The sequence below is a fragment of the Rhinopithecus roxellana genome, chromosome 4, assembly GCF_007565055.1.
Source record: "Rhinopithecus roxellana isolate Shanxi Qingling chromosome 4, ASM756505v1, whole genome shotgun sequence".
NCBI lineage: Eukaryota > Metazoa > Chordata > Mammalia > Primates > Cercopithecidae > Rhinopithecus > Rhinopithecus roxellana.
The window spans coordinates 22302434-22317038 of record NC_044552.1 but is presented as its reverse complement, the minus strand read 5'-3'; the positions used below and the strand labels follow the sequence as shown (position 1 = coordinate 22317038).

At 37.2% G+C, this 14605-nt stretch overlaps 1 protein-coding gene across 1 annotated transcript; it reads right to left on the bottom strand.

Moving 5' to 3' along the window:
- Positions 1–463: 463 nt before the first annotated feature.
- LOC104653689 (olfactory receptor 2J3) lies at positions 464–1527 on the bottom strand. Its single transcript, XM_010352744.2, has one exon. The coding sequence runs from the start codon at positions 1449–1451 to the stop codon at positions 516–518; it is 936 nt and encodes a 311-aa protein (XP_010351046.1). The 5' UTR covers positions 1452–1527; the 3' UTR covers positions 464–515.
- Positions 1528–14605: the final 13078 nt, after the last annotated feature.

The window sequence follows — 14605 nt, the reverse complement described above, 5'->3', positions numbered from 1 at the left end:
TCAAAATTTACTATCCAACAAAGAAAAATCAGTGTTGGAGAAAAGGATTTGAAGTATTTTGCTGTGTATTTAACTAAACTAAAGATAGAAGACAAAAGTATTCTGCCCAAAAAGCAACAAATTAAAAGCCATATTGTAGAGATTTTTAAATTGAGAGTATCATCTTTTCATAGGAATTATAACTTCGCTTTTATCAAGATTTACAACAAATTTCATGCCTTATTTTCAATCAAGAAAAGTCTGTCTTGGATTCATTAGGTTTGTGCCATGGAAAAACATCGCTATAGATGTTTTATCTTGATTTTACATAGCTGTTTTCTCCACAAGTGAATGGTATTTAGGTTGACTGTGCTTTATTCATACCTGTCACCAGGAACTCCAGGACCTTGTTAGAGTACATGCTAAGCAAGTGGTAACAGAGTGAGTGAATAAAAGAATTGTTGATAAATAAATAGAAGGATGAATCATTGTGAGGGGAGACTCCATTATATTGTTAATATGACACATACACAGGCTCACTCCCACCCCATTAGTCTCTTCACTGCCCCTCTTACATCTTTGTTTCTGAGAGTGTAGATTAGAGGGTTAAGACTAGGTGTGACAACAGTATAAAAGAGAACAATGAACTTGCCTTGATCTTGAGAATTTCCTGATGGTGGCTGGAGATATATGCACATGGCCAGAATGAAAAAGAGAGATACAACCATAAGGTGGGCTCCACATGTTCCAAATACTCTCTGAAGCCCAGTGGTTGATTGCATCCTCAGTACAGCCTGGACGATGGCACCATAAGAAGTGAGAATGAGAATGAGAGGTATGAGAATAAAAACGGAGCTTGTGATCATGAGGGTCAGCTCATTGGCATGGGTATCAACACACGATAATCGCAGAAGTGCTGGAACTTCACAGAAGAAATGATCCACTAGGCGATGTCCACATAGGGGTATCCAGAAAGTAAAGGAGGAATGAAGTGCTGAGGTAGTAAAACCACTTACCCAAGAAGCCGCAGCCAACAAGCGGCAGAAACGAGGGTGCATGAGGAGAGTGTAATGCAAAGGTCTACACACAGCTGCATAACGATCATAGGACATCACCACCAGTAGGACACACTCTGCGGTTCCCAGTGTGAGAACAAAGTAAAGTTGAACCATGCAACCAGCATAAGAGATGGTCTTTTCTGGGCCCCAGAGATTGACCAGCAAGTGAGGTATAGAGCTGGTGGTGTAGCAGAGATCCAGAAATGAGAGGTTTGAAAGGAAGAAGTACATGGGAGTGTGGAGTTGGGAGTCCAGGTATGACAGGATGATGATGAACAGGTTTCCTGTCAGTGTCATCAAGTAGAAGATCAAGACAACCACGAAGAGAACTACTTCCAGATGAGGCCAGTTAGAAAATCCAACTAAAATAAAGTACCCCTCAGAGCTAGCATTGACTTTTCCATCATCATTCATTTCCTATTACCTGAGAGAAAAAAAAAAGTCAGGTAAACTCAAAAAAGAGTAAACAAGTTATCCAAAAACATCAGCACACTTGAATAAAAAATAAAAGCCAGTTTGAAGGGCTTGCCATCATTTAATTGTAGGATAATTTAACCATTAGTAGTAATGAATTTAACAAAAGAAGAATTATAAAGCTCATACTGATATAAAAAGTAAAAGAATAAATACATGAATGGTGAAGATAAAGCTATTCCCTACAGTAGATCCCTAATTAACAAATATAGAAGGGGTGATGGTGTTAAGAAAAACATAAATGATTGCAAAACTAGTGGATAAAAATTTGATGGGGAACAGGATATGTACAAATATCTAAAATAGTCTAAAATATCTCCTCACAAATTTCTTGTTAATTTCAAACTGAAAAACAGTGAAATTTATAGTAGAAAAACCTGGCAGACACCACCATAACCAAGTGGTTTTATTGATCTTAAGATCGCCTGTATTTGCACAACCAACATCATGAGCCTGTTGTGATGATGCTCTGAACAGGACATGATGTCACTTCAGTGATATTTGTGTTAAACATTCTAATAATGCAGACTAATTCTAATAATGAAGACACATGAGAAAAACTCAAATTGAGAGAACTATCTTGCCTATACAATTCAGAACTATCAAGCTTAAGTAGAAAAACAAAGGGTGAGGAACTGGTCCGGATGAAAGGAGACTAGAGAGACATGATTTCTCAGTGTACAATCCTGCATTTTTTCAAAAACTAGCTATTAACAAAATTATTGAGACAATTTAAAAAATCTCAGTTTGGACTAGATTTGGGTACTGTGCTGGACTTATGTAAAGTAACATCCTTTTTCTTAGACAAAAAAACACTGAATAAGGTATTTGGTGTAAAGGAATGTGTCATCTCCAACATACTCTCAACTAGTCCAGAAAAAGAGATGATAGATAGATAGATAGATAGATAGATAGATAGATAGATAGATAGATACATACATACATACATACATACATACATACATACATACATACATAGATGGATAGATAGATGATAGATGGTATAACAAAGCTTTGGGGGGAAATGTAAACTAATACTCAATCTGGTCAAAGGGTAAACGTTAGTCTTTTATACTACTTTTTTGCAACTCTTCTCTAAGTTTGAAATTTTACCATAATAAAAAAATACAAAATAATTTTTTAATTTTATATTTTATTCAGATGTTTGCCTTATTATAGAAAAATAACTATCAAGTTCTCATTCATTTTACGGTGACATCTAGGTAAACGGTAATTGAAAGAAATTCCTAGCTAAGGAAGATAATTTCCATAAAACACAGAATCTTTCTTTGTTAATAAACAAGGAACTTTAGTTTTCTTTTCAGCATTTTCAGGTTATTTTCTTAAGTGTGATTGTGGAAAACGTAATCATTGTAACCCTAATAATCTTACACATGGATGGAAAGATATGTTGAAAATATTGAATTTAGTAATTATTTCAAAATGTTCACCTAGGGGGTGGAGCAAGATGGCCAAATAGGAACAGCTCCAGTCTCCAGCTCCCAGCGCGAGCGACACAGAAGACAGGTGATTTCTGCATTTTCAACTGAGGTACTGGGTACATCTCACTAGGGAGTGCTGGACAATCGGTGCTGGTCAGCTGTTGCAGACCAACCAGCAAGAGCTGAAGCAGGGCGAGGCATCGCCTCACCTGGGAAGCCCAAGGGGGAAGGGAATCCCTTTTCCTAGCCAGGGGAACTGAGACACAAAACACCTGGATAATCAGGTAACTCCCACCCCAATACTGCACTTTACCAAGGGTCTTAGCAAACAGGAATACCAAGAGATTATATCCCACACCTGGCCGGTAGGGTCCCACGCCCACGGAGCCTCCCTCATTGCTGCTAGCACAGCAGTCTGCGATCTAATGGCAAGACAGCAGCGAGGCTGGGGGAGGGGCGCCCACCATTGCTGAGGCTTAAGTAGGTAAACAAAGCCGCTGGGAAGCTCGAACTGGGTGGAGCTCACAGCAGCTCAAAGAGGCCTGCCTGTCTCTGTAGACTCCACCTCTGGGGACAGGGCACAGCTAAACAACAACAACACAAAAAAAGCAGCAGAAACCTCTGCAGATGCAAACGACTCTGTCTGACAGCTTTGAAGAGAGCAGTGGATCTCCCAACACGGAGGTTGAGATCTGAGAACGGACAGACTGCCTGCTCAAGTGTGTCCCTGATCCCTGCTCAAGTGGGTCCCTGATCCCAGTCTAACTGGGAGACATCCCCCACTAGGGGCAGACCGACTCTCCACACCTCACACAGTGGAGTACACCGCTGAGAGGAAGCTTCCAAAGCAAGAATCACACAGGTACACTCGCTGTTCAGCAATATTCTATCTTCTGCAGCTTCTGCAGCTGACACCCAGGCAAACAGGGTCTGGAGTGGACCTCAAGCAATCTCCAACAGACCTACAGCTGAGGGTCCAGACTGTTAGAAGGAAAACTAACAAACAGGAAGGACACCCCCACCAAAACCCCATCAGTATGCCACCATCATCAAAGACCAGAGGCAGATAAAACCACAAAGATGGGGAAAAAGCAGGGCAGAAAAGCTGGAAATTCAAAAAATAAGAGCGCATCTCCCCCTGCAAAGGAACGCAGCTCATCGCCAGCAACGGATCAAAGCTGGACGGAGAATGACTGACAAGATGAGAGAAGAAGGCTTCAGTCCATCAAACTTCTCAGAGCTAAAGGAGGAATTATGTACCCAGCACAAAGAAACTAAAAATCTTGAAAAAAGAGGGGAGGAATTGATAACTAGAATAATTAATGCAGAGAAGGCCATAAACGAAATGACAGAGATGAAAACCATGACACGAGAAATACGTGACAAATGCACAAGCTTCAGTAACCGACTCGATCAACTGGAAGAAAGAGTATCAGCGATTGAGGATCAAATGAATGAAATGAAGTGAGAAGAGAAACCTAAAGAAAAAAGAAGAAAAAGAAATGAACAAAGCCTGTACGAAGTATGGGATTATGTAAAAAGACCAAATCTACGTCTGATTGGGGTGCCTGAAAGTGAGGTGGAAAATGGAACCAAGTTGGAAAACACTCTTCAGGATATCATCCAGGAGAACTTCCCCAACATAGTAGGGCAGGCCAACATTCAAATTCAGGAAATACAGAGAACGCCACAAAGATACTCCTCATGAAGAGCAACTCCAAGACACATAATTGCCAGATTCACCAAAGTTGAAATGAAGGAAAAAATCTTAAGGGCAGCCAGAGAAAAAGGTCGGGTTACCCACAAAGGGAAGCCCATCAGAATAACAGGAGATCTCTCGGCCGAAACTCTACAAGCCAGATGGGAGTGGGGGCCAATATTCAACATTCTTAGAGAAAAGAATTTTAAACCCAGAATTTCATATCCAGCCAAACTAAGTTTCATAAGTGAAGGAGAAATAAAAGCCTTTACAGATAAGCAAATGCTTAGAGATTTTATCACCACCAGGCCTGCCTTACAAGAGACCCTGAAGGAAGCACTAAACATGGAAAGGAACAACCGGTACCAGCCATTGCAAAAACATGCCAAAATGTAAAGACCATCGAGGCTAGGAAGAAACTGAATCATCTAACGAACAAAATAACCGGTTAATATCATAATGGCAGGATCAAGTGCACACATAACAATATTAACCTTAAATGTAAATGAACTAAATGGTCCAATTAAAACACACAGACTGGCAAACTGGATAAAGAGTCAAGACCCATCAGTCTGCTGTATTCAGGAGACCCATCTCACATGCAGAGACATACATAGGCTCAAAATAAAGGGATGGAGGAAGATCTACCAAGCAAATAGAGAACAAAAAAAGCAGGGGTTGCAATCCTAGTCTCTGATAAAACAGACTTCAAACCATCAAAGATCAAAAGAGACAAAGAAGGCCATTACATAATGATAAAGGGATCAATTCAACAGGAAGAGCTAACTATCCTAAATATATATGCACCCAATACAGGAGCACCGAGATTCATAAAGCAAGTCCTTAGAGACTTACAAAGAGACTTAGACTCCCATACAATAATAATGGGAGACTTCAACACCCCACTGTCAACATTAGATAGATCAACGAGACAGAAAGTTAACAAGGATATCCAGGAATTGAACTCAACTCTGCACCAAGTGAACGTAATAGACATCTACAGAACTCTCCACCCCAAATCAACAGAATATACATTCTTCTCAGCACCACATCACACTTCTTCCAAAACTGACCACATAATTGGAAGTAAAGCACTCCTCAGCAAATGTACAAGAACAGAAATTATAACAAACTGTCTATCAGACCACAGTGCAATCAAACTAGAACTCAGGACTAAGAAACTCAATCAAAACCGCTCAACTACTTGGAAACTGAATAACCTGCTCCTGAACGACTACTGGGTTCATAACAAAATGAAGGCAGAAATAAAGATGTTCTTTGAAACCAATGAGAACAAAGATACAACATACCAGAACCTCTGGGACACATTTAAAGCAGTGTGTAGAGGGAAATTTATAGCACTAAATGCCCACAAGAGAAAGCTGGAAAGATCTAAAATGGACAATCTAACATCACAATTAAAAGAACTAGGGAAGCAAGAGCAAACAAATTCAAAAGCTAGCAGAAGGCAAGAAATAACTAAGATCAGAGCAGAACTGAAGGAGATAGAGATACAAAAAACCCTACAAAAAAATCAATGAATACAGGAGTTGGTTTTTTGAAAAGATCAACAAAATTGATAGACCGCTAGCAAGACTAATAAAGAAGAAAAGAGAGAAGAATCAAATAGATTCAATAAAAAATGATAAAGGGGATATCACCACCGACCCCACAGAAATACAAACTACCATCAGAGAATACTATAAACACCTCTATGCAAATCAACTAGAAAATCTAGAAGAAATCGATAATTTCCTGGACACTTACACTCTCCCAAGACTAAACCAGGAAGAAGCTGAATCCCTGAATAGACCAATAGCAGGCTCTGAAATTGAGGCAATAATTAGTAGCCTACCAACCAAAAAAAGTCCAGGACCAGATGGATTCACAGCTGAATTCTACCAGAGGTACAAGGAGGAGCTGGTACCATTCCTTCCGAAACTATTCCAACCAATAGAAAAAGAAGGAATCCCCCCTAACTCATTTTATGAGGCCAACATCATCCTGATACCAAAGCCTGGCAGAGACACAACAAAAAAAGAGAATTTTAGACCAATATCCCTGATGAACATCGATGCAAAAATCCTCGATAAAATACTGGCAAACCGGATTCAGCAGCACATCAAAAAGCTTATCCACCATGATCAAGTGGGCTTCATCCTTTGGATGCAAGGCTGGTTCAACATACGCAAATCAATAAATGTAATCCAGCATATAAACAGAACCAAAGACAAGAACCACTTGATTATCTCAATAGTTGCAGAAAAGGCCTTTGACAAAATTCAACAGCCCTTCATGCTAAAAACGCTCAATAAATTCGGTATTGATGGAACGTATCTCAAAATAATAAGAGCTATTTATGACAAACCCACAGCCAATATCATACTGAATGGGCAAAAACTGGAAAAATTCCCTTTGAAAACTGGCACAAGACAGGGATGCCCTCTCTCACCACTCCTATTCAACATAGTGTTGGAAGTTCTGGCTAGGGCAATCAGGCAAGAGAAAGAAATCAAGGGTATTCCATTAGGAAAAGAAGAAGTCAAACTGTCCCTGTTTGCAGATGACATGATTGTATATTTAGAAAACCCCATTGTCTCAGCCCAAAATCTCCTTAAGCTGATAAGCAACTTCAGCAAAGTCTCAGGATACAAAATTAATGTGCAAAAATCACAAGCATTCTTATACACCAGTAACAGTCAAACAGAGAACCAAATCAGGAATGAACTTCCATTCACAATTGCTTCAAAGAGAATAAAATACCTAGGAATCCAACTTACAAGGGATGTAAAGGACTTCTTCAAGGAGAACTACAAACCACTGCTCAGTGAAATAAAAGAGGACACAAACAAATGGAAGAACATATCATGCTTATGGATAGGAAGAATCAACATCGTGAAAATGGCCATACTGTCCAAGGTAATTTATAGATTCAATGCCATCCCCATCAAGCTACCAATGAGTTTCTTCACAGAATTGGAAAAAACTGCTTTAAAGTTCATATGGAACCAAAAAAGAGCCCGCATTGCCAAGTCAATCCTAAGGCAAAAGAACAAAGCTGGAGGCATCACGCTACCTGACTTCAAACTATACTACAAGGCTACAGTAACCAAAACAGCATGGTACTGGTACCAAAACAGAGATATAGACCAATGGAACAGAACAGAGCCCTCAGAAATAATACCACACATCTACAGTCATCTGATCTTTGACAAACCTGAGAAAAACAAGAAATGGGGAAAGGATTCCCTATTTAATAAATGGTGCTGGGAAAATTGGCTAGCCATAAGTAGAAAGCTGAAACTGTATCCTTTCCTTACTCCTTATACGAAAATTAATTCAAGATGGCTTAGAGACTTAAATGTTAGACCTAATACCATAAAAACCCTAGAAGAAAACCTAGGTAATACCATTCAGGACATAGGCATGGGCAAGGACTTCATGTCTAAAACACCAAAAGCAACGGCAACAAAAGCAATAATTGACAAATGGGATCTAATTAAACTAAAGAGCTTCTGCACAGCAAAAGAAACTACCATCAGAGTGAAACTACCATCAGAGTGAAAGAATGGGAGAAAATTTTTGCAATCTACTCATCCGACAAAGGGCTAATATCCAGAAACTACAAAGAACTCAAACAAATTTATAAGAAAAAACAAACAACCCCATCAAAAAGTGGGCAAAGGATATGAACAGACATTTCTCAAAAGAAGACATTCATACAGCCAACAGACACATGAAAAAATACTCATCATCACTGGCCATCAGAGAAATGCAAATCAAAACCACAATGAGATACCATCTCACACAAATAAAGTTTTAGTACTGCCTTATAAGTCTTTATGTCTAGCTTACCACTTTAGGGGTCTTCTTTTCTTCTATCTGTTTGAAGAAGAAACAAGGCAGTTTGAGCCTGCCTTGATGCCTCCACTTCCCAGTTTAGATAATTGGGTGCTTATATTAACCCAAGCTGAGTTTATTGGTTTACTGCTATCACCTGTGCTGAGCTAATTGGCTTATTGAATTCACCTGCACTGCAAGTGTAATAAAGGCGATGGCCTCTAGTCTACTTTTCTTCTGATGCTTTTTTTTTTTTTACAGGACACATGGACAAATGACCATTACACAGACATAACCATGGAACTTATTCTGTGCATATATGTTTATGCAGCTACTTTATATATCTATATAGGTATATACAATAAAGCTTCCAAAGTTAACTAGGTCAGAGTTCATCTCCATTTTCTTTTATAAATGCAACTCCTGAAAAAAATGTCAGGAGTAGCGAATTGGTTGAGTTTCAGCAGAAAAGTTTGGAACATTCAGTTTGGTCCCAAGATTAAAAGATTGACCTCAGACCCTATTAATAGACTTGGTAATGTAAATAATCATTAGCTAGTTGTTACACTCATCTAAATTACTTTCAACAACTTAGAAACCATCCAGGAAAATCAGTCTACACATTGTTTTAAAAGAAAATTTTAAAAGCTACGGTTGAATCAAAAAACAGCAATAGTCAAAGAGTAAATCATGAAGATTACTTCACTTAAAGGTCACAGCCCTTGAGGGAAGATGAAAATTTTCCAAGAGATTTTCAAAAATTTCTCTAGAATAGGAGATAATACATCATGATAAATATGAACACAAATGTTATAGTTACTTCCTTTCATGCAGATATAATTTTCTTTTTTCTTGTAGTTGCCTTGATAATTTAGTACATTAACTAAAACAAGAGGCAGCTGTGAGTTATCTCTGCCAATTGCATGACCCATCCTTCAGCAGTCTTACAGAGGGAGGTTAGAATGAGATATGAGATAAAAAAAAAAAAAAAAAAAAAAAAAATTACCAGATGCAAGTAAGGAAAAGGTAGGAATTTTTCTGGGTTAATTTTCTTCTTACTGGTGCAGCAGAAAATAAAAGCCTTATCAAAAGGTAAAAGCCTTATCAAAAGTTTAAGTTATCCTTAACACAAAGAAAGGATAAATGCTTGTGTTGATATATACTCCATTTAGTCTGCTGTGATTATTACACATTGTATGCCTGTGTCAAAAATACCTGGATCCAGCACCGTGGCTCATGCCTGTAATCCCAACACTTTGGGAGCCCAAGGTGGGTGGATCTCTGGAGCCCAGAAGTTTGAGACTAGCCTGGGCAATGAAGTGAAACCCTGTCTCTACAAAAAATAAAAAAGAAGACATTATCACAAAAAAATCTCATGTACCCCATAAATACATACGCCTAATGTGTACCCACAAAAGTTAAAAGTTAAAATTTGGTTTCATGGACTAGGAATAAATGATCCTCTCTAGTTTTGGAAATCAGGTATAATGGAGGGAGAAAATGACATCTTTTCCCCATTCGCATGTCACTGGCCAAGTTTTTTTATTCTTACAATATTTCTTTATACTCTTACCTAGTACTTAAGCAGTACTCAAACAATGCCTTTCACTTTGTCCTTCCTGTGTCTGTCCACATTCCTTGTATATTGTCTTCCCAACTGACTCCCTCATCATGCACAGACTGATCTGATCTCTGATTGTTATCACCTTGAAATCACCAACATAAATGCCTACACTTCCCTCATCTACTACATCATTTAGGAAAACAGTCTGAATGTAACTATGACTATCATTGCTACAGAAGAGAAAGCTCTGAGTCTACTAAAAAATTTAGTTTTACCCAAAAGAGAAACTTATGAGAGCTTTCAGTGTATCAAGGGATGGGCCTTTGTCTTAGAGTCCAATGGGCCCTTTTTGGAAACAAAAGAATGTGACTTGCTTTCCTTGACTGGGGCTACTAAGAGGGTAAATCCCAAAGCGGCAATTAATGCCCTTCAAGGAGTTATCCTGGTTAGAACAGTTTCTCAGTGATATTCTTGGCATGATGTCACATTGTTGTACTAAGATGACAAAGAATCTATAGTCCAACCATCACTGAGAAAAACGCTTTGAGCTGTATTTACAAGGAAAAGAATGGGTTATCTTGAGTTACCTGAAACTTCTTCCCCAATTCTTCAGTATGGTAGGGGCCAAATTTGAGATGTAGCTCGTCAGGTAGTCTAATTTGGGAATGGGAAAAGACATGAAACATTTTTAAAAAGGAAATATAAAGACTACATTATACATATTTGTTTTATTAATTTGAATTCTTTAATTGTGTCTAACATCTCTAAAATTCAAGGCCAAGTTCAGCCCTGCAAAAGTGTTAAAAATTACCTTTGAAGACCATTCAAACTATACTCAGAAGGTCACTACCAAACTCAGAAAACTTTTAACAAAATTATTTAATATTTTCAAAATATTGTTATCAATAATTTCTTTTGATGTCTTGTTAAAAGCTTTGCTGATATATATAAAAAAGTTAAATTAGCTGTGATAGCTATCTCCATCCCATGTTTAAAAAAAAAAGCACATCATGAGTTTATAAATTAATGAAGATTTTTCAATTGTTACATTGCGTCTAGGTGATACCATGTGTACCAAACAAAGTCTCGGTATGAAAATCGAGTCACATTTACAATACAATTATGTTTTAAAGTCAGTAATTTTAAGAGAATGATCAGGTATTTTCCTGTCCACTTATGTGAAGCAACTGAAATGGTCTTGGCTTCAGTAGTCTTGATTGCTGCAAAAACTCAATATGAAAAACATGTAAACATTATCCTCTATGCCTAGTGCATAGTCATTCAATACATGTTAGCTGCTATTACCATTATAGTGAATTTTAATTTGAACTGATATTTTAACAAGGCATTCTACATTATTTCTTCATCCTTTATTTTAGATATTTAAAATATTAAAAATAAACACCTATATTCCCATCATTCAGAATCATCAACCACAACTTTTGTCATTTTAATTTTCAGCATTTTTAGCACATAAAGTGTCACAGATAAAGTTCATAACCTCTTTAACTGTCACTCTCTGACACAACACTAAATCCAGAGACAACTACTATGAGCTTGGTATATATCACTCCAGTTTACTTTAAAATATATTAAATGTTAGTTTTAAGATAAATATGATTAAATAGTCATATAATCATATGCTTAAATTTCTCTGTCTTATTGGAGAAGAATTTAGCCAGTGATCCTACAACCTGTGGGGACTAGCAGAATTCATTCAGTTATCAAAATCCAGGAAATGTCTGATATCCTGGTCTGTAGGAGATTGTACCAAGCTCCAATATTTTTCATGTTTTGGTAACTAGACTTGTAGGAGAGTTTTTAGCCCCTGCCAATCTACTGGGTGCCAGCAAATGTTAACATTTTTAGGTGTGATGTTAGTAACTTGTGAAAATACAGATGGCATAACATGATTTAATTACAGCAAAGTATTTCTAAGGCAGCAACTCTCAATTTTTTTCTCTACAATACACACTCAGATCAATAAAACACACTGAAAGTCACATCTGAGGAATCAAAAGGAATAAATGATACTAAATGATCTCTGCTGAGCTTCTTTTAATTCGAGTGCTTTGTATGGGAGGAATGTGAATTAAAGTAGATCACAAACTATTAAAGCATTGTAGATGGGAAGCTCAGTTGGAGTTGAGGTCTAGAAAATTCACATATACACCATGGAATACTATGCAGCCATAGAAAAGGATGAGTTCATGTCCTTTGCAGGGACATGGATGAAGTTGGAAACCATCATTCTCAGCAAACTATCACAAAGACAGAAAAACAAACACTGCATGTTCTCACTTATAGGTAGGAATTGAACAATGAGAACACTTGGACACAGGGCTGGGAACATCACACACTGGGGCCTGTGTGGGCGGGAGTGGATGTGGGAGGGATAGCATTAGGAGAAATACCTAATGTAAATGACGAGTTGATGAGTGCAGCAAACCAACATGGCACATGTATACCTACGTAACAAACCTGCACGTTGTGCACATGTACCCTAGAACTTAAAGTATAATAAAACACACAATGGAAAAAAAATCAGTCATATTTCTATACAATTTATAGTGGTATCCAGAAACATGAAATACGTAGAGATGACTTTAACAAAATATGAATGATATCTATACAATGAAAACCTCAAATGCTTCTGAAAGAAAATAAGATGTAAGTAAATGGAGATCTATACCATGTTCCCAGATCAGAAAAGTCAATGTTGTCAAGTTGCCAGTTCTTCTTCAATTGGTCTATAAATTCAGTGCAATCCCCAATCAAAATACCACCAGGATTTTTTTATGGAAATGACACACTGTATTTTATTGAAGTTAAAAATTTTCTCTTTGAAAGATATGACAGTACTTTATTTGCAAAAGATTTGTTTGACCAAGGACTTGAGTTCAGAATATACGAAGAACTTCAAATTCAACAATAAGAAGACAAATGATGCAATTTTTAAAGTGAGTAAAATATTTGAACAGAAACTACACAAAATAACGTATAAGAAGCATGTGAAAAGCACACAAAATGATGGTCAACGTCGACATTCCTCAATGCAAATTATAGCTACAGGTAACCTAACTTGAGAGGTGAAAAGTATAAAAACTGACAACACCAAGTATTAGAAAGAATGTGAGTTCAGTTGGAACTCTCATACACCGCTGTTTGAAGTGAAAATAGAACAGCCACTTTGAAAACATTTTTGCAGTATCTCATAAAGATAATATACACTAAGCATGTGGTCCGCCGGGAGAGGTACAAATAAAAGGTATTTACCCAAATTAAGTGAAAGCATGCATCCACACAAACACTTGCATACAAATTTTCATAGCAGCATTATTCATAATAGCCAAAAATTTTAAATACTCCCAAAGCCCATCACAGATAAATGGATAAATTGTAGCATGTTCATACAATGGAGTTCTAACAAGCAATAAAAAGGAAAAAGTAACTGATACATGTAGCAACATAATAAATGTCAAAAACATCACGCTAAATGAAACAAGCCACACCCAAAGATTACATACTGCATGATTGCAATTATTTCAAATTCTAAACATGGAAAAGCCAAGTACATTTAGAGAAAGTTAATGCTGCCTCAGGCTATGACTAAAAGGGGAGAGTTGACTACAAAACAAAACAAGTTCTTTGGGGAGTAATAGAAATATCCTATAATCTTGATTGTGGTGGTATTTACACAATTATACATTTGTCAAACTCACTGAACTATTCTTTCAATTTGATATTGAGAGACCTGTCTTTGAGACTCAAATTTGCCATTTATTAGTATGTGCATTTAGACAAGACTACATAATCTCTCTGAGACTGAATTTCCTAACCTTTAACGTAGGAACAACAATGTTTATATCTTATTTTTCCTTTGTTTCAAGAGGCTAATAGTCAACAAAGCTTTCGGGTTTCTATGATGACCAAAATTCTAATGAAACAAAGTATATTAATGTGCTTTATAAGTTGTGTAATACTGTTACAGTATAAAGGATTATAATTATACACTTTTTCTGATGGCTTATTAAATCCAATATTTGATGTCTAACAAAGATACAATGAAAAGAAGATATGAAAAAATTCATTGAACTATATACTTAAAATGTGTAGATTTCATTGTACATGTACTTCAATAAATTTGAAAAGAAAAGAGTCTTGTAGATCATGAGAAGCTGGAGTGACTCATGACATATCACAAAATGGCAAGATTTCCATGGAGGCAGGAGGAATCTATGTTCTCACATTTTGTGAAGTCTGTGTGAGATGTGATGTGATCCCAACAATCCCACTGGGTATTTATCCAAGAAAAATGAAGCAAGTATCTCGAAGAGGTATCAATCCCCCTGTGTTCATTGCAGCATTATACATGATAGCCAAGATAAAGAAACAACCTCAGCATCCATTGATGGAAGAATGGATAAAGAAAATCTGATCACACACACACACACACACACACACAGAGAGAGAGAGAGAGAGAGAGAGAGAGAGAGAGAGGGAGAGAAATATTATTCAGCCAATAAAAAGAAAATCCTGCCATTTGTTA

Coding starts and splice junctions, on each gene's coding strand:
- LOC104653689 (XM_010352744.2), bottom strand. CDS start 1,451: ATGAATGATGATGGAAAAGTCAATGCTAGCTCTGAGGGGTACTTTATT.